Source organism: Euprymna scolopes, chromosome 20, assembly GCF_053919585.1.
Source record: "Euprymna scolopes isolate OS-2025 chromosome 20, ASM5391958v1, whole genome shotgun sequence".
NCBI classification, from domain to species: Eukaryota; Metazoa; Mollusca; class Cephalopoda; order Sepiida; family Sepiolidae; genus Euprymna; species Euprymna scolopes.
This window is the reverse complement of record NC_136501.1, coordinates 47,962,199-47,981,201: the sequence shown is the minus strand read 5'-3', so window position 1 is coordinate 47,981,201 and position 19,003 is coordinate 47,962,199. Positions and strand designations below refer to the sequence as shown.

The window sequence follows — 19,003 nt, the reverse complement described above, 5'->3', positions numbered from 1 at the left end:
GGGAGATAATTCAACAATAATTTACACTTACTAGATTTTTGTTGTAATGTCTACCAATACCCATTAATTGCTTAAAAATGATTTTCTTTATGAAAAAAATAAATAAAATTACTTGATCAATTTACATGATTTTTGGAAGATGATATTTTAGTTTCGTCATGGGTATGTACATCAGTTTTTTGTTTTTTTTTGCTTTTTTTTTTAATCTAGGAAAAATTCTGGACAAGTATTTCTTTTTAATCATTTTGTTTTTTTTCTCTCCTTTTTTTATTTTTATTTTTAAATGAATTTTATTTAAAAGGATAAATCCTGAGCTGTTGTTTATGCAGCCAGAAAACAGGCACGCTATTCTAACAGCAGCAAAACAATATACATATTTCTTTTTCTTGAATTTTTAAACATTGGATTCATATTGGGGATCTGCATGTTTTTTATTTTTTTCTGTACCAGAAATACTACCACGTCATATAAAATAAAAAGTATGCATAAAAGTCATAAAACAAATGAAACTTCTAACCATATTTGATGAGAAAAAAGAAATTTGATTTTTCGAGATGAGGATTGATTATTCATTTTATTTAGATTCTTCAAACTACTGTTTTTATCTCGGATGTTATTTTCACAACATTTGAGTTGATGTAATGAAGTTTGCAAGGACCCGTTACATAGTGGATAGAGTACTTGGTAAAATTTAGTTGTAAAAGTTACATTCTTTCAGAAGTTGAAGGTCCAATCCTCAGTGCAGGTGACATCCAAGATACAATTGTGAATTACTTAGGACTTCTACCCTATCATTACTGACGGAACGAGAGCATGCTATCCGCGTGGATTAAATCAAGGGTTCTGTTCGAAATTCTGTGCAAATTCCCGATTTTGACAGAAAGATTCCAGAGTTCTGACAAGAAGAAGGTTGGAGGGTACATTGACTAAATATTGTGAAAATAACACTCAAGATGATATTTACTAAAAGAAAATCTATCTTGCATCTTAGATGCCAAGTTAGGTCCAATTTGACAGTAATAGTGCAGTCTAAAAAAAAAAAAAAAAAAGTTCTTTCTTTTGATTTAGAAGCACAAATTAACCATAATACTTGCAGTTTACCTTTAAAGTTCAATTCAAATCAGAAAGTACTTTCTAATGAACACTTTAAAAACATCAAAATAATCACTGGCACTGTTGTCTTAAAATATTAGGTGGGTGCAAAAATAATGCTGTTTTTATATATATAGTTGAACGACAAAAAACGACATTATTTTTGGACCAACCTAATATATAACAAATGTATTTTTATACTTTACTACACACTGGTGGACCAAGCACAAAAGGAAGGCAAACAACTGCACTTAAAAGAACGGTGTTAATGATGGAGGAAATGTAATAAAAAAAAAAAATAAATAAATAAAAAAAAAAAAAAAAAAAAAAAAACATAAAAATATAGATCTACTTTTTTATATTTTTTTTTACAGATTATTTCTATCACAGATGCAAATGTTTTTTAAAGTGCACACGGGCTTTATGGAAACCCTATGTATATGAGTAAAGTTCCGAAAGTAAAGCCTCCTTTTTTTTTTTTTTTTTAAATTAAAAAAGTTGAAGAGCTACAAAGATGGGAGTCATTAAAACGAATGACCTTTTGTCCTCCTGAATTTATTTTTCTACATAGTCACTTTTGCCAGCGGTGAACGATGGCTGTGCATGGGCCTCTGGAGCATGCTTTGTCATACGGGAATCATTCCAAAAATAAAGCCTCCTTTTTAACCCAAAATGTTGAGGAGCTATGAAGAGTGATACCGTTAAAACCTGCAAAATTTTTGAGCTCCAGAACTTATTTTTCTACATAGTCATCACTATTCTCAAACTTTTGCCAGGAATTCAATGATGCATCTCGGCCATGATAGGGGTTGTTTTCTTAGAGTTTCAAACCGTTAATATCTGCAACAGAGAGATGAAACTTTCAGGTCATAAATGCACATGTTAGTTATCACAACAATGCAATTTATAATCCCGAGATCCATTCAGGTGGAATAAAATAAAAATAAGAGGGATTACGTTTCGAACACCCATTGTATATTGCGTAGAAACAAGAAGGTTCTATGGCTACATGAAGCCATAGAACCGTCAAGGCAAGATCATAAATGCAGCGTGACAGGACAAGGTCATCAATCAGGAAATGCTGGAACGTGTAAGTTGGTCATCTAATGAGGATCCATTAATACAGAAAGATTTTTGATGGGTAGGACACCTAACATGAAAGGGATCTGAATGGTTACTATGGCAACTGTTGTATTCTCGATTGTGTGATGGAAGGAGGTATCAAGGGAAAGCCCAGGCTAAGATAGAAAGCCCAGGCTAAGAAAATAACATGGAAACAGAGGTATGTCAACACCAGTAATTGGCATGTGAAAGGCATAAGTACAGATGATTGTGACCTTCATTGTTTTAACAGACTGTAAATAATGATAGGATTTAGCAAACCATAAATTTTCAGTCCTTCTTTGTTAACGTAGCGAAATCCAACATCCCAAAACTTGAGTTTTTATTAAAAAACAAAACAATTATAACTACTTACTTTTTTGTCAATTTCAACAATAAGCAATGTAATCTACCTAATTGTCATGTCACAATTAGTTAAATATTTCTGGAATATTACATAAAACACGCATTTCAACAATTCAACGATAAAATGATTTTGCGTCATGTTTGTTTCGTCACATGGGGCATGTGATTTAAACGCAAGGGAAATGAAGAAGAACCTATTATGTAAGTTAAAATTGCTAATTTCTTCGGAAACTATTTTCTTTAATAATTAATTTCTACCTTATCGTTTTTCGTAATTTTTGGATATTTTCATTACTGTGACACGACAGTTCAGTAGATACCATTAATGTCACTTGAAATCTAATATTTCAATTTTTGAATTTCAGTACAATAACAAAGAAGAACCAAATTTTCAATGTTTGCCGATATTAATCATTATACGAAAATATCGTCTGCACACAATTCCATTAATAACCTGCTTTTAAACTTGTGGCGGAGGGAGTGAATAAAGGAATAATAGTAAAACAGTAAATTGCAAAACAAAACTTTATGGGTTTGTGTATTCATTCTTTTTTTTTTTTTTGGCGGACTGTTGCCCTCATCTTCATAGTTGCTGGTTCACCACGTTTTGGTTAACTCATCCTCCGGCTTTCTTAAGATGATTAACCATGACCGGATAGGGGACCCGTGGCACAATGGATAGAGCCATTGAGACTCTATGGTTCCAGGTGTGCATTGTCAGAAGATAACGGCTTCAATCCTACCTAAGCAGGATAGAGGATTACTTGGCCGAAACGTAGTGAGACAACAATTGTGGAAGACAGTAATTACTGAGGATAAGTTACAAGACTCAGCTGTTCTATCTGGTCACAGTTAATCATCTGAAGAAGGTTGAGTTGGCCGAAACGTGGTGAAACACGAACTATGAAGACGAGGACAACAGTCCGCAAAAAAAAAAAAAAAAAAAATGAAAAAGAAAAAAAAAAATGAATATACAAATTATGAAGCCTCATCTCAAAGGATTTAAAAAAATAAAAAATAAAAAATAAATAAATAAAAAACATTAAAGCTGCTAAAAACCATGCAGCCTTCTGTTATATATAAGCAAAGAACTGGAGAAAAAAGGGGGAGCAGGTGGTCTAAAATGTAGTGCTAACTTGTTTTAAGAACTATAGACCTAAATAGACTACAAAAAGAATCTCCGTTGGATAGGACACCTGGAGAGAAAGGGATCTGAATGGCTACCAAGGCAACTGCTGTATTCTTGATTGCATGAAAGAAGGAACCAAAGAAAAACCTAGGTTAAGATTTAAAGAAAAAAAAACTGGAAATGGATGTATATCGACACTAGTGCTTGGCAAGATCACACAAAAGACAGAACCCAGTAGAAAAGTCTGATCATGGCTTTGGTGACTTTCATGAAACGGCCATAGTCCATATTAACTGGGGGGAAAAAAGAGGAGATTTGAAATGTATGCTAGCTTGCTTTAAACATTAGGGACCTTTGTAAACTACAAAAAAAAGTTTTTTTGAATATGATTTTCCAAAATGAAGGTGTGCCTAATATGCTGTCATCAAATATAGTCTTTGAAGAAACTGGATCAAGGATTATTTCGTTTTATAGTAAACAACATTTTCTTTTACTATGAAAACGTTTAAAATCCAGCATCATCATTTGTTTAATAACTTTCATTTTATATACATTAAAAACGTAATCAACTTTTTTTTACCCATGCTCATACTATGATAAACAAAAAAAAAAAAAATATTTTTATGATATTTTTTTAATGACATTCTTGAAAGTAACTTCTTTTTTAGTTTTTGTTTTAAAAATATTTGAGTATATCGATTTTTATAGGACATCAAATCGAGGATAAGAAAGTAAGCGTACATAACAAATTACCATAAAATGACTTGATTGAACGTAGTAAAGATTTGGCTATTTACTTTTTTTTTGGGGGGGGGGGGAATTACCAGACTGTATATGTGTGTGTGTGTGTATATACACGTATATATTAGTGATGGGGCAATTCCAAACTTTTTCCCGATTCTGATTTTTTAAAAAAATCACTAAATATTTAGCGATAGAGTTGTTCTTTATAGTATCATAAAAACCTATGCGATATATTGCCAACGTAAAAAAATACACTTGTGCGGGTGATCTAAAGATTTTAATTTAGTTTGTAGCTTAAAATCAATAAATATCTATCATTTTAATTTTAGTAGCAGTAATGGAAAATTAAGTGTTAAACAAAAACAAACCAAATAATAAACAATTACAAGAATCGTTTTTGGCGTTTTTGGAAAATAGGCACAATTTTTTTTCCAATTCCAATTACTAATGTATATGTTCAGATCTTATGAAGCATCATATATGCATGAATATTTTAAAGACATTGAAAACAAAAAATTATGCAATTTCATAATGAATGGAATCATTTATTATTCTTTTTTTTTATAAGCTGAGACATCAATATCTAAAAATATTTTTATATTTTTAGAAATTGAAAGTCTCAGCTTATATAAAAAAAATAATAATAAAAAAAGATTATTAATTTCAAAATTGCATCAGTTTTCAAGTCAATTTCTGTACTATGTATGATGCTCCTGGCCAGTATCAGACGGGTGACCATTTGGGAATACTAGGTGCTGTATAGGGTGGCAGAACAGTACGACTGTCAAAGGAAAAGTAAGGTGCTTCATTCTCTTCGCTAGTCTGTGGGGGACCCTTGGGCAAGTTTGAGAATCCACTTCAGCCTCTCGATCAGGGTAACATGAGGTCATGGAAAACAGGTGACTGATGGTAATACGGAAGCTATCAGGAATAATTCTGTCCATGGTTTTACAGAAGATTCCTTTGGATACAATGGTCAGGATAATTGTCCAGTATGTGCACTGCTCAGACAGAAAGAAACTGCAAGCTACTCTCTATACAACTGCAAAGAAAATCTATGGTAATACATAAAACACTTTCAAGAAACAGCATGAATGGTGTTTTGAACACCAACAATGAATTCATGAATACCTTGAGAGATTGATGAGGACTTATAGTCGTCAATACCTGTACAAGGCAGAACACAATTTGAATGAATGAAGATATATATGTGTGCGTGTGTATGTGTATTATTTGGTTCTGTTGGGTGGAAAGAAATCTTATGGAGTACTTGATAATTATATAAGAATGTAATATGAATTTTGCTGAAGCTTACACTTCATGGTACCAATGGTTTCATGAATAAATTAGATTTTAGCAAAACAAAAAAAAAACAAAAAAAAAAAATCTGTTTCATGGTAGTCATTTTTAACATGCAGGTGGAGTGTTTTATCTAAGCTTCTATCAAAATTCATAAATAAAATATACATACATATTATTTCATGTATACACATATACACATACGGCGATATAAGATATTGTGTTTTGAGTTTCCGTATCTACTTCAACAGTGCTAAATATGTGAAAAGAGCTTCATAGTAAAGCGTTAGCAGCACTCACCTTAGGTGGGGTGAACCAACTTCCTCAGAAGGAGGAAATTCACAAGTGACTGCCAGTCACATTTATATCCTGGTCAGGGAAGATGACATTAGGTTTTTGTAGACAGGTGTCGATGTCCTACATATAGCAGCCAATAAGGAACAGTAAGAACCTTAAAAAGATCTCTCGGTCATCCATCTGGTACTGAACATGCTCAACATTGCTTAATTTTTGTGATCTAGCGAGAATCAGCGTGTCAACATGATTATGCCGTATGCGTGACTATGTTTAGTAGTTAAGTATGAATAAATATACATTTGCTATAAATATGACAAATATATTTTCATCATACTTAACTAAACATTGGGTGGACCGAGCACAAAAGAAATACAAACAATTGCACTCAAAGGAACAGTAAGAACCTTAAAAAGATCTCTCGGTTGGAGTGACTGAAATAGCTGGTGAATATCTTGCATCCAGTAGAATGCCCCATCCCCAACAAAAACAAAATTAAATTAAAACAAAAAGAGAGAAATATATATATATATATATATATACCTCAAGTAACAGCCCATAGCTGGATATGTCACCAGACCAGATGAATTTTTGTTCTGGAATCTGGTAAAACAGAGACCAACAGAAAGATATATGCTATTTACGATCAGGGAGAGGAAAAATAATCATTTTTTTTTTTACTAGCTCAACATTTGAGAGGGAAAGGAGAATCTTGACTGAACGTTTCTATAGAGATCTGAAGTCTCATATAATGATCAACAGGTGTCAGCCGCAGAAAGAGGCCTCTTGATTTCTGCAAACTTATTGAAACAAAATGAAACATACATATGAAAATGATTTATGCATAAAGCATTATCTTGAGACTGTTGTCTCTGATTTTGTAAAAAGCTCAACAACGATAAAACCATCAAATAAGCAAACAGATAAAAACACGAGAAGAGAAAAAAAAAAAAAAAAAAAAAAAGTCAAATTGTATTTATACAAAAACTTATTTTCTTCCAATATTTTTGTTAGCGGTTTTAACGTGAACATGTTATTTGCTTTAATTCGTTTAATTGGTTGTTCTCTTGATTTTTGTGTGAACACAACATTTCAGACATTGCTCACATGAGACTTCTTCACTGATTTCAAATGGACATATGAAGAAAGTGCAACAGTCAAAATATTGTGGGGAGAAAACAAATAATGATGTCAGAAACTTTAATTAATTACATCGTATTTAAAAAAAAATTGTTTTTATAACTATTGTCAGAATCAACATTGATATACCTACTACTTTTCAGACGATGTACTTTCCAGTCCTTTTCAGATATATGGTTGTAATTGCATGTGATAATATTTCTTATGTAATTAAATTCAATGAACACTTGTGCCCGCTATATTAAAAAATAATACCTTTGCATTATTATTTCGCTTTAATAAGATCCACCATTCAAACATCTTTAGGACAAAATTCTCTAAAAGTAGTACAACTTTAAAAAGATTACATATATACATACATATATATAACTATTTCATTTATTCACATAAATTTACTATACGAAAGTATAGATTTATGCGTAAACTTTAAGTATTTACTTCAAAAGTGCTCAATACGTAGGTAGAGCTAGTTAGTAATTTATAAAATATATATGGCGATTAAGCTACACTGAATATTCTGCGTTTCATCCAACTATAGGATTCGTCAGGCTTATGCGCGAATTCTGTCGTTGCTTCTTGTTTTTATACATGTTGAGGATTACTAGTTGGCCACTCAGCTTTCTAGTATCCACCGCGCCCCTTCCTACCAGCCAATGGGCATGCATTTTATTAAACAAAGGATCTGTTTTAGAGCTAGGTTAGTAGTATAAAGCTGAACGTCTGTGTGTGTGTCTGGTCACGAATAGGCTCCTATATAGTTGACTATTATAGAAAATTGATCACATATAATGATAGATATATTGAAACACAGGAATGGGTAAGTTTGATCTGGCATAATGATGATTCATTAAAATTGTGGGGTCTGCGTACACGCCTGGTCCACAAAGTATGGAAATAAAAAATTTAAAAAAAAAAAAAAAAAACGTTTACAAGTGTTTTAGATATAGATGTACATAATACTTTGATAAGTTTAACTTAAATAGAGATGGTATAATAAAATTGTGGGGTCTGTGTTCGCACATGGCCTTCATAGAATGGAAATAGGCACAAACTTTAATAAAGACTTTTCATATCTATCTGCGTAAGTATACTTTGATAATTATGTTTCAGTTTGAAGAAATATGGTATAATAAAATGGGTGTTCGTTCGCGCCTGACCTCTATAGAAGGGAAATATGTCACAAAGTTTAACAAGGTTTTTAAATATAGATCCACAGAATATTGTGATAAATGTTTCAGTGTGAACAGGTATGGTATAATAAATTATGGGGTTTATCTATTTTATTTTTACTTTCATCATATTTTGCTTTGGTTTTAATACCCCCAAATTCAAAGCTATCTCTTTACAACCCTTCCTTTTCACAACCTATCATACTTTCATAAATCAGAGTCCATTTTCTGTAGGCTGTTTTTGAACCCAGTCAACGACAGGTACTTTTACTAGTGTGTGTGTGTATATATATATATATATCTCCAGGCTTAAGATATTCAAAAGTAGGAACTAATGAACTCAATGAGGTTGTTAGTGCTCGATAACAAGAGCAAAATATTTTTTTATTATTTATTCAAAGGTAAACAGTTACATTTGGTCACTAAAAACAGCCATCTGTTTCAGCCAATGAGACTTCGTCAGGCGACCGTGAACTATTCGACCCTATAGAAAAAAAAAAAAAAGACCATAAAAGTTGTGAGCTCTCTCTTTTATCCTTCTTTTTTAGAGAGCTTGCAACTTTTATGGTCTTTTTTGAAGAGCTCATTTTTTTTTATTTTTTCTCTAGTGTTGAATGGTTCAGGGTCGCGTGACAAAGTCTCATTGACTGAAACAGATGGCTATTTCTAGTGATCAAATGTAACTGTACCTTTGAATAAATAATAATTATATATATATATATTCAAATTTACACATGATCAAACACTGCATCTATTACATTCTGTGCAGTTGTGACAAGGAATACACAGGAAAATTTGGACAATCTTTGTAATAAGGCAAAAGAAATTTAAAAGCCATAATCAGAGGTAATATGGAGAAGTAGATATCACTCATAACTTGTGAAATGTAGTCATTGCTTTTTAATCTCCGAAAATAAGGAGGAAGAACAAAAAAAAAAAAAAAACAACTATATATGGTGGTGGGTATTATAGAAAAGTTAAATATTGTATAGATTTGTGGAGAGGGAGTTCTCTCTAGTTCACATGGAGTAAAACATTAATAATTTATAGAGAGCCACATGAGAAAATAAGACATTGGCTCATTTGCTAGGCTGCAACATCAACCAATCTATTGTGTGTGTGTGTGTGTGTGTGTGTGTGTGTGTGTGTGTGTGTGTGTGTGTAAGATTAGTGGGAGAAAATCCCAGCAGAGTGCTTGATTAAGAAAATTTTAAAAATAAAAGCGTAAAATTTATTTATATATTGTATTTACTGAAGATCAGGACAACATTGGTACCATCAGTTTCAAATCCAAACAAAGCATATGTATTGTTGGTTGTCTATGTCAAATTCTCAACAGTCTCTGTTCATATCCACCTCTGCTATTTCTAGGCTGAAAAGAGTCCAACATAGGTGACCAAGTATAGGTCCACTTTGGATTTGAAACTGACAGTATCAATCTTATTCTGATCTTCTGTAACACAAACACATTTCATATTATATATATATATATATATATATATATATATATATATATATATATATATTAGTGATGGGACGATTCCAATATAATTACCGATCCTGTACTAAATTACTGATTCCGATTCTTTATAAATCTCTAAATATTTTACTATAAAATTGTTATTTTGTCCCGATTACTGCAAAAACACATCTTAAATGTGCATGTATTTTCTCAAACATAAAAACACATTTGTGACGGGGCGATCTAAAGATTTTAGTTTTACTGGAAGTTTAAATCAATAAATATTTATCATTTTATTATTACTATAAGCAGTGTAAGATATTTTTTAGAAAAAACAAAATCAAATAAAACAGATAATTAAAGGAATCAGTTTTGGCATCGGAAAATAGGCACAAATTTTCCCAATTCCGATACCCCGAAAAGCTCCGGTTTTTCCAATTCCGGATTCCGATTAATCATCCCAACACTATTATCTATCATATATATATATATATATATATATATATATATATATATAAATGAATTCTTTATGGAATGATTAAAATAACACCAAAGGATAAATAAAAATCTAAATGTAGTCTACACTATAAAATTATGTCAGCAGGATTTTAGACTTAAGACCTACATAGCATAACATCTGACACATCAATATTTCATTTTGTTCAACCAGTTTGTCTTTTTCCTTCCTGCATGTTTTACCAAAATGTCTTTCCCTTCAGTGTGTTTGGAAAAAAACAAAACATTAGTCAGTCTGAAACAATTGCTATGATACTGACAATTTAAAATAAGGATTCAAATAATACAAGGAGGATAATACATATTTTAATCGGCAAAAATTTCTCTCCACTCTATATTATCTCCCCTTAATTATATTTAATAGAGTAGGTTTTTAGTTCTCTCCCACTGCAAGAATTTAGACATCAGGGTTGCAAAGTGGGATTGCGAAGCCAGTGCCCCCTCCTTAATCTGCAAAAAGTGCCTGGGCAGCCTCCTCAAACAATTAGCAATAAACCCTTTCTCAAAGAGAGAAGGCAAAGCCTGGGAGAGTGGACCTCCTAGAATTGCACAGAACTAACATCCCACCACAATCAAAAGGGATCCGATCATTACAGAAATGGTTTAATCAGTTGATTTTAGGGCCGACTTTTAGGATTTGGTAAAAAATAACAACATAGTTGCATAAGAAATCTAATTGCAAAACTGATTTCTTTTTGAACCAGATATATTATGTTAATGATTTATCTTTTGATAAATGTTACGATTTCCTCATTTTTTTTTTTAACTCTGAAAATAAAAATAGATGAACACACACAAAAAAAATTATTATGGAGGGAAGGTTATAGAGAATTCAGTTATTGCATATCGCGTGTGGATATATGGTGTGTGGTATATTCACTCTGCCCCTGTGGAGTAAAGGATCAATAATTCACTGAGAACAACATAAGAAAATAAGATTTTCATCCATATGCTAGGTTGCTACAATGTTATTTAGTCAACCTAACATAGATATGAATTCCACGTGGAATGCATTGATTAAAAATAACACTGGTCAACACAATATTTTTGGCAGGCAAAGTAAGACTGGTTTCTGGGGTTTTCAAGGGCGCTGAATCCGAATCTGACATTAGTTTTTTCAAATTGGCTCTAGTTTTTGAGATATCACAGGGGGGTCGTTTGTCTGAAATCACCCATTCGCGACCATAGCTAAACGTACAAAAAACGGCTAAATAGTGCATAAATGTCAGATATTGATTTTTATTATAATCTTAAACCACAAAGACAGTGTAAAATCTCAATCTAACAAGTTAAGTTAGATATAACACCATTTCATTTATCCTATAACTGAACACTTTTCATAGATTTCGAGGATATACAAAAAATTTGCTAAAAATTTGCTGAATTTTTATTCTCCAAGTGAAAAAAGAAACATTTACATAATCAGTTATATATCATAAATTAATGCAAAGCATTATACTCTAGATTCTTAGTTACAATGAACACACAAAACAATATTTTATTCACAAAACTAAAATTGACGTTTATACGATTTTCGCTTGTGAGCAACTTTTGGGCAGTCTCTCAAAAGGTTCCAGCAGTAGTCTGCCATCATGTGCTCATCCCATTTGCCTTGATACCTCTCTTCCATTGTTTTGATGTCTTGATGGAATCTCTCTCCCTGCTCCTCACTGTAATCACCAAGATTACCAGGAAATCTGTCGAGGTGGCTAAACAAGAAATTAACTTTAATGCTCATATTTGCCCCTAGTTTTCCGTATGCAGTAAGCATCTTACGGACCAATTGCTTGTAATTGTCAGCTTTGTGATTTCCCAAAAAGTTTGTCACTACATCTGTGAAGGACACCCAAGCATTTAACTCAACCGTGTTCATATGATTAGTGAAGTCAGAATCCCTCATGAGCGTTCGAATCTGAGGTCCATCGAAGATGCCACCTTTAGCTTTTTCGATGGAAAGACCTGGAAATTGCCTGCATATGTACTTGAAGCAATCCCCATCCTTGTTCAACGCCTTAACAAACTGCTTCATGAGCCCTAGTTTTATGTGCAATGGAGGGAAGATGATTCTATCCCTGGGTACCAAAGGCTCATTGATGACGTTGGCTGTGCCAACTTCGAGACTTTCTCGTTCTGGCCAGTTCTTCCTTCTTCAGTGCTGGATTCTTGCTCTGCTATCCCACAAACAGAGAAAGCAGGGATACTTTGTGTACCCACTTTGCTGACCAAGCAGAAAATTCACCATTTTCAAGTCCACACAAATCAGCCATTTATGAGTGTTGTAATTCAGCTTTTCAAGAACAAATTTGATAGCATCATACTCTTCTTTCATCTTGGTAGAATGGCCAATTGGTATAGGAGCAAACTTATTGCCATTGTGCAAAAGTACAATTTTTAGACTTGCTTTCGAGCTATCTATGAAGAGACGCCAATCTGCTGGGTCATATGACGAGATCCCCATGCAGATAAGAAGTGTAGAAACGTCATTACAAAAGACCAGGTCGTCTTCTTTAGAAAAGAAACGAAGCAAGCTGCCTTCCCTTGTCCTATAGTATGTTACTTTTGTGCCAGAATCAAGAATGTTTTTCTCTTGGAGTCGTGATGCAAGAACTTCAGACTGCTCCTTCGACAAACAAAGGTCTCGCACTAGGTCATTAAGTTCAGATTGATTGAAAAGCTGAGGGCCATTTGAGGGTTCTTCATTAGTCACTACAGCTATTATCACTTAATATTGAAAGATCAGCTGGAATCTCTTCGGTTTCATCGATTTCAGGCAAACTGGTGAAAACAGGCACAGGTAGATCCTCAGAGTGCGCAACAGGACGGATAGCAGAATCCAGGCTCGGATACTGCCAATTAGCTTTCTTGTGCTTGTTAAACCCCGTCATGTCATTGAGACAGAAGTAGCAGTCATCAAAATGATTGTTGGGCTCTCTCCACACCATTGGTACAGCAAACTTCAACTTCAGCTTACCGTTGGTCCAACCGCGGAGACTTTCTACACAGGTTTTGCACACCATATGTGGGGCCCAAGACTTGTCTTGGTCACCAGGTATCATATCGAAGTATGCTTTGTACGCCCTCTTGACAAAGTCTGTAATATTCCTCTTTTGTTGTGCCATCATATACTGTCCACAGATGTAACAAAAGACATCCGGTTCATATCTGCAACATCTTCTAGAAGAACTCATTTTCTCTCTGAAACTCATTTTCAACTGTGGAATTAAAAAGAAAATTCTTAATTACTGTTTAATTTATACTGCAACTATATTTATGGAACATGTTATTAAGTAATTACAGTATATAATTATATAAAAATTCTCCCTATATAAATAATTATATAAAAATTCTCCCTGAAATACTTCAATATATACATAATCATTATAATGATTCAATAATATCAGAAAATTATTATTTACTGCTTCTTTATTGAAGTATTTCAGGGAGAATTTTAGCAGTTTAGGCTTATTTGGGGCTATCAGTATCTTCTAAACTAGAGCCAATCTGGCAAAACCAATGTTATATTCGTAATCAGCGACCTTCAAAACCTCAGAAAACACTCCTAGATGGTCTGCCAAAGAAAAAAAATAAAAATTTGTTGACCAGTGTAATGCCAGAAGTTATCTAAATGCAACAATTTGTATGAACATTCATAAATGTTTGTTAATTTAAAAAAGACTGTCAAAATATTCGGTTGATAGGACGTAATTACTAAGAATAATATTTTAGTTAAAATATGCAGGGGAAAAAATATCACTGAAAATAAGAAACACATCTGAATAAGATACATCAAGCGAAACATAATAGTAGTAGTTGTAAAACAAAAAAAAAAAAAAAAAAAGTTACTTCTGCATTACAATGAGACTTTTTTTTAAAAAATGCAATTTGATTAAAAACACTATTACGTACTTACATATGTTAAAATTAGTAAAAATTTTCAAAACTATTGAAACTGATTGAATAGATCGGCTAGAACAATTTGTAAAAAAAAAAAACGAAAAAAAAAAAATTGTTCTAGCAGATCTATCCAATCATTTTTCATAGTTTGGGATATTTTTTACTAATTTTAACAATGTTTTTTTTTAATTGTATTTTTTTTTCCATTTGTATTATATATAGAAGTGCTATCTACTCCATCATATTTTAATAATTGAAATTTTTTTTTTACTAATTTCAACATGACACATAAGTGCATAATAGTGTCTTTTATCTGAAATGCATCAGTTGGAAAATTCATTATACTGCACAAACATAAAAAAAAATTTGAATGAATATCAATGTTGGTGAGGACAATGGTTGGAAAAAAAAAAAAGCAATGTGATTATATATTTTAATCCAAATAATAGTACAATAGAACCCTGGGATACAGCATTAAAAATTAGTAACAAAATACATGTATATAATCAAATAACATTATAAATAACACCGTAAGGCAGGGCGAATACCGTAACCAGGGTCCGGAAAAAACATTGTATTTCACATTGTAACCCGACAGAAAAAAAAACAAAAAAAAAAAAACACATATCCTAAGGCCATTGTATCCCAGGGTTCTAGTGTATGTTTTTGTTTTAAATCATTTTAGAGGAGATGAAAGAAAAACAAAGATTTTATTGTTGTTGTTGAGTATTATCCAATGGTAGGTAGCTGCGTACACAAAAAATACTCTTTAATTCTGATCCATAGATGGTTCCTATGGTTTCATCAAAATTATACACTCATACATACACAGAAGGTAAGAAAAAAAAAAAAAAAAAAAAAAAAAAAAAGATGCTTGTTTAGAATTCGACTAAAAAAAAAAAAAAAAAAAAGACAAATTTTTATGATGCATTACCCATCGCGAAACAATAGTGTCATATTCTAAAAATCATGCAAATTGATCAAGTATTTTTTTTTTTTAAATAAGAAAATCAAATTTTATCATTATACAGCCATCAACCGGCATGATTTTTTTTTTTAATTTAAGGGCAGACAACCCAGTTCAATAATAACTGAGATTTACGGACCAGGCTTTGGCTGTCAAGAATTATTAATTGTTAAAAATCGATTTTCTTTGTAAAAAAAAAAAAATCCTACTTGATCAACTTACATGATTTCTGGAATATGATATCTTCGTTCTGTGACAAGTATGTACATGTACACCATAAAGATTTTTCTGCATTTTTTTTTTTTTTTATTAATTAAGTGTAATTCTAAATAAGCCCCCCACCCCACCCCAAATGCGGGGAGGGGAAAAAAATGTCAATTTTAAGTATCAATGGTGATTTCTCTTATTCAGGTAAAGCCATCAGGTTAAAAATTGTTTCTTTAATAGGTTAAAAAAAAAAACATCAGCGCTCGTCCAGAATTCTCTCCCATGAGAAGTAAAAAGCAAGAAAAATCTTTATGATACACATAGTACAAGGAAAATACTGTGCACTAAAAATCACATAAATTAATTAAGTAGTTTTATTGGCTCTTATTTTAGAATTTGACATGATTTAAAAAAACAACAAAAAATACAGAAAAATCTTTATGATGAACGTACCTGTCATCAAACGAAGATGGCATATTTAAAAAAATATTGAAGTATGTTTTTTTTTTTCTAACTAAGAAAAATCAAAATTTATGATTTTTAGCAATTAAAATGTTTTAATTATTGTGATTACAAACAAAATTTCGGTAGTTAAATTGAATTATCGCCCTTAAATTTTAATATATTCTAAAACAATATGACAGCTTTCGTCTTGCTTCCTCCTAAAATTGAATTTTCTTAGTTAAAAAAAAAAAAAAAACAAGAACAAAAACTACTTTATCAATTTACGTGATTTTTAGAATATAACTTTTTCCGGTAATGGATATGTACATCATAAAGATTTGTCCGTATGTTCTGTATTTTTCTTCTTTTTTTTTTTAATTAAGTCGAATTCTAAGTAAGAAAAGTTTTATTTGTATAAAGACAATCTTGCTGCCCAACTCCCTACACAGTACTTCTGATGCTTATGTCCCTGATATTAGCCCCCTACAACAAAGTGGCAATATGCCTTGTTTGGGGTGAAAATGTAAAAAAAAAAAAATCATTTTTAAGTGATTTTGAGTTGTATTAAGAATGGCTTTCTAAAATATTGATTTTGGAGTTATTTCCCTTGTTCCTCCAGCACCACAAGATAGTCATTCGTGGTTTAGCCGTAAAATTTGATTTTATTTAAAAAATAAAACTTCTTGACCAACTTATGCGATTTTTGGAATACAATATTTTCTTTCCATCACATGATCATGCAGATTTTTTTTTTTTTTTTTCCATGAAGGTGAATTCTGGACAACCACCAAAATGTCTTTTTCATAAAACAAAATATTTTTTTTTTAAATTTTTTTTCTTCTATATTACTGTTGCTGCTGCTGTTGTCGTAATTTCGATAAGTGTCCACCACCGGGAGTGCATTCCCTTGCCATGAACCTCTTCTTGCTTTTTCTTCCTCTCTTTGGTTTCACTTGCACCTGACAATCATCGTTGTTCTGCCTTATGCTTGGGAGGACGGAACAAACCTTTTGCTTTCTTTCCACCTGCTTTCCAGTTTCTCCAACTGTTCACACGGTCTTTGCGGCTTTCCTGACAAATACAAACACACAAAAGGCATTAAACAAATTGCTTTTGGGCAAACGCAATAAATAGAATTTAACATTAATACATACTAGCAAATATATACTCCTAGTTGCATGAAGAGTTATAGAATTGTAAAAGTGCTACATACAATACTAGACATTTTAGCCCATTAAAACAGGCAAAAGTTATTGCCCATTGACTTAAAATGAGTGCTTTATACCAAACTAGCCTGGGTGCCCGGCATTGCCTGGGTGTTTGGAGTGTGTTGAGCAGAAAAAAAAAATGATAGTAGGCAGGCAGGTAAGCATGAACCCATACTGCGAAGGAGGAAAAAACAACCTATCGTCTTTGCCATTACGTCCATCACCAAACTGAAAGTGGTGAAGGTTTAAATTAAGGCTAGTCACTCGAAAAGAGGGAATGACTTATGAAAATATTGCCAAAAAAAGCGGCCCCTCCTTATAGAAAAGTGCCTAGTTGAGGGTGAAGGAATTAATGTTTTTAGTAAATTTTTCTATATTTGTGGTCTGAAGGGTCGAGCTTCAAAATGATACCAATCTCGTGAAAATCCGTCGCTTCTGTCGAAAGTTTTAGGCAGACATATAAACATACATACATACAATTAAACAGACAGGTGAAATTTAAGTTCAAATAGGTCAGTTTGTAGAACAGACAAGATCTCAACATTTTGTTTTCATTTTCCAACCGTGGCATTCATTTTATTCATGGGGAATTTATTCCTTACTATTAATGCAATATTTTAATTTCTAAAAGTAGTTAAGTTCTCTGATATTACAAAATTAGACAAATTCTGCAACATATTACATTTAAACAAATTGTGACTAACAAAGACAAAATCTTTATTATATATATTAATATTTATTATATATATTAATATTTATTATATAGATTTCAGTTCTTGTCTGTTGTTCACAAACTTCTTCTCAACATAGATCCCTATAATCTTATATATATATATAATTCGTTTGAATTTAATTATTTTCGGAGTTCGCCTGTCTATTTAATTTGTTCGACTTTCAAAAGATAAATATTCAACATTTTTTGCTCGCCACATGTGGATTAAGCTTTTTCATATAATAAAAGCGGCACTAATTCTGGCGGTATTTTTCCGGTCGCGATTGCCGGAAATGTCCGAAAGCAATCAGTTTTGATCAATGTAGAAATTTTCCTTATATAAGACAATTGCTATTCAATTTGGACAATCCCCTTCTTATAGGGAGTTGCCCCCCCCCCCAACATTTTGAGAAAATAAAAATAAAAAAAAAGCTTTCCCGCAGTAAATAAAATACTACCCCGCAGTCAAAGTTGACCTCATTAAGTCATTAAAACGTGCACCTGCCAATTCTAAATAATTAAATAAATTCAAACGAGTTTCCATTAGTATTTCGTGGCGGCCCCGTGGTTAACGGTGCACGTTTTTTTTTTCACACTTTAATTTCCAACTTTGCCTCAAGGGTTCGGGTTCGGTCCTCATACTTACCTACCAAAACTTTTTATTTTTTTATTTTACCCCCCCCCCCTCCACAGGCACGAACACCCAGGTGTTTTGATTTACCCAAAACCACACACACCTCCAAACACCCGGGCAACGCCGGGTACCCCCCCCCCCCCCCGCTAATCTATTATATAAATATCACCTGCCTTTATATGTATGTTTGTATGCCTGCCTAAAACTTTCAACAGAGGCAACGGATTTGCATGAGATTGGTATCGTTTTGAAGCTCGACCCTTCGGACGACAAATATCAAAAAATTGGCTAAAAACATTCATTCTTTTACCCTCAACTGGGCAGTTTTCTACAAGGAGGGTTTGTTCTTTGGCATTGTCATTTTTGCACGTCATCATATAGGTTGGAATGACGTTACTAATTTCACGTTCCGAACTTCCGGTCACGTCATGGAGTAGGGGTAAGACATCAGGTTTTCTTTCGCTTTCTTTTCCGCCTTTGTGTCGCAGGTTCGAATCTGCCTACTACCACTTTTTTTTTTTTTTTTTTGCTCAACACACACCTCCAAACACCCGGGCAACGCTGGGCACCCAGGCTAGTCATACATAGATATAGCTGTTTATATAAATTTCGGTATATTTATATT

General features: G+C 32.6%; 1 protein-coding gene across 1 annotated transcript in view; it reads right to left on the bottom strand.

Moving 5' to 3' along the window:
- Positions 1–15,749: 15,749 nt before the first annotated feature.
- Positions 15,750–19,003, bottom strand: part of LOC145241419 (dnaJ homolog subfamily C member 8-like) — a 183,146-nt gene continuing 179,892 nt past the window's right edge. The window contains exon 9 of the mRNA XM_080104358.1: positions 15,750–16,895. Within this exon, the coding sequence (XP_079960484.1) occupies positions 16,791–16,895 (105 nt within the window). The 3' untranslated portion in view covers positions 15,750–16,790. The remainder of the gene's footprint in view (positions 16,896–19,003) is intronic.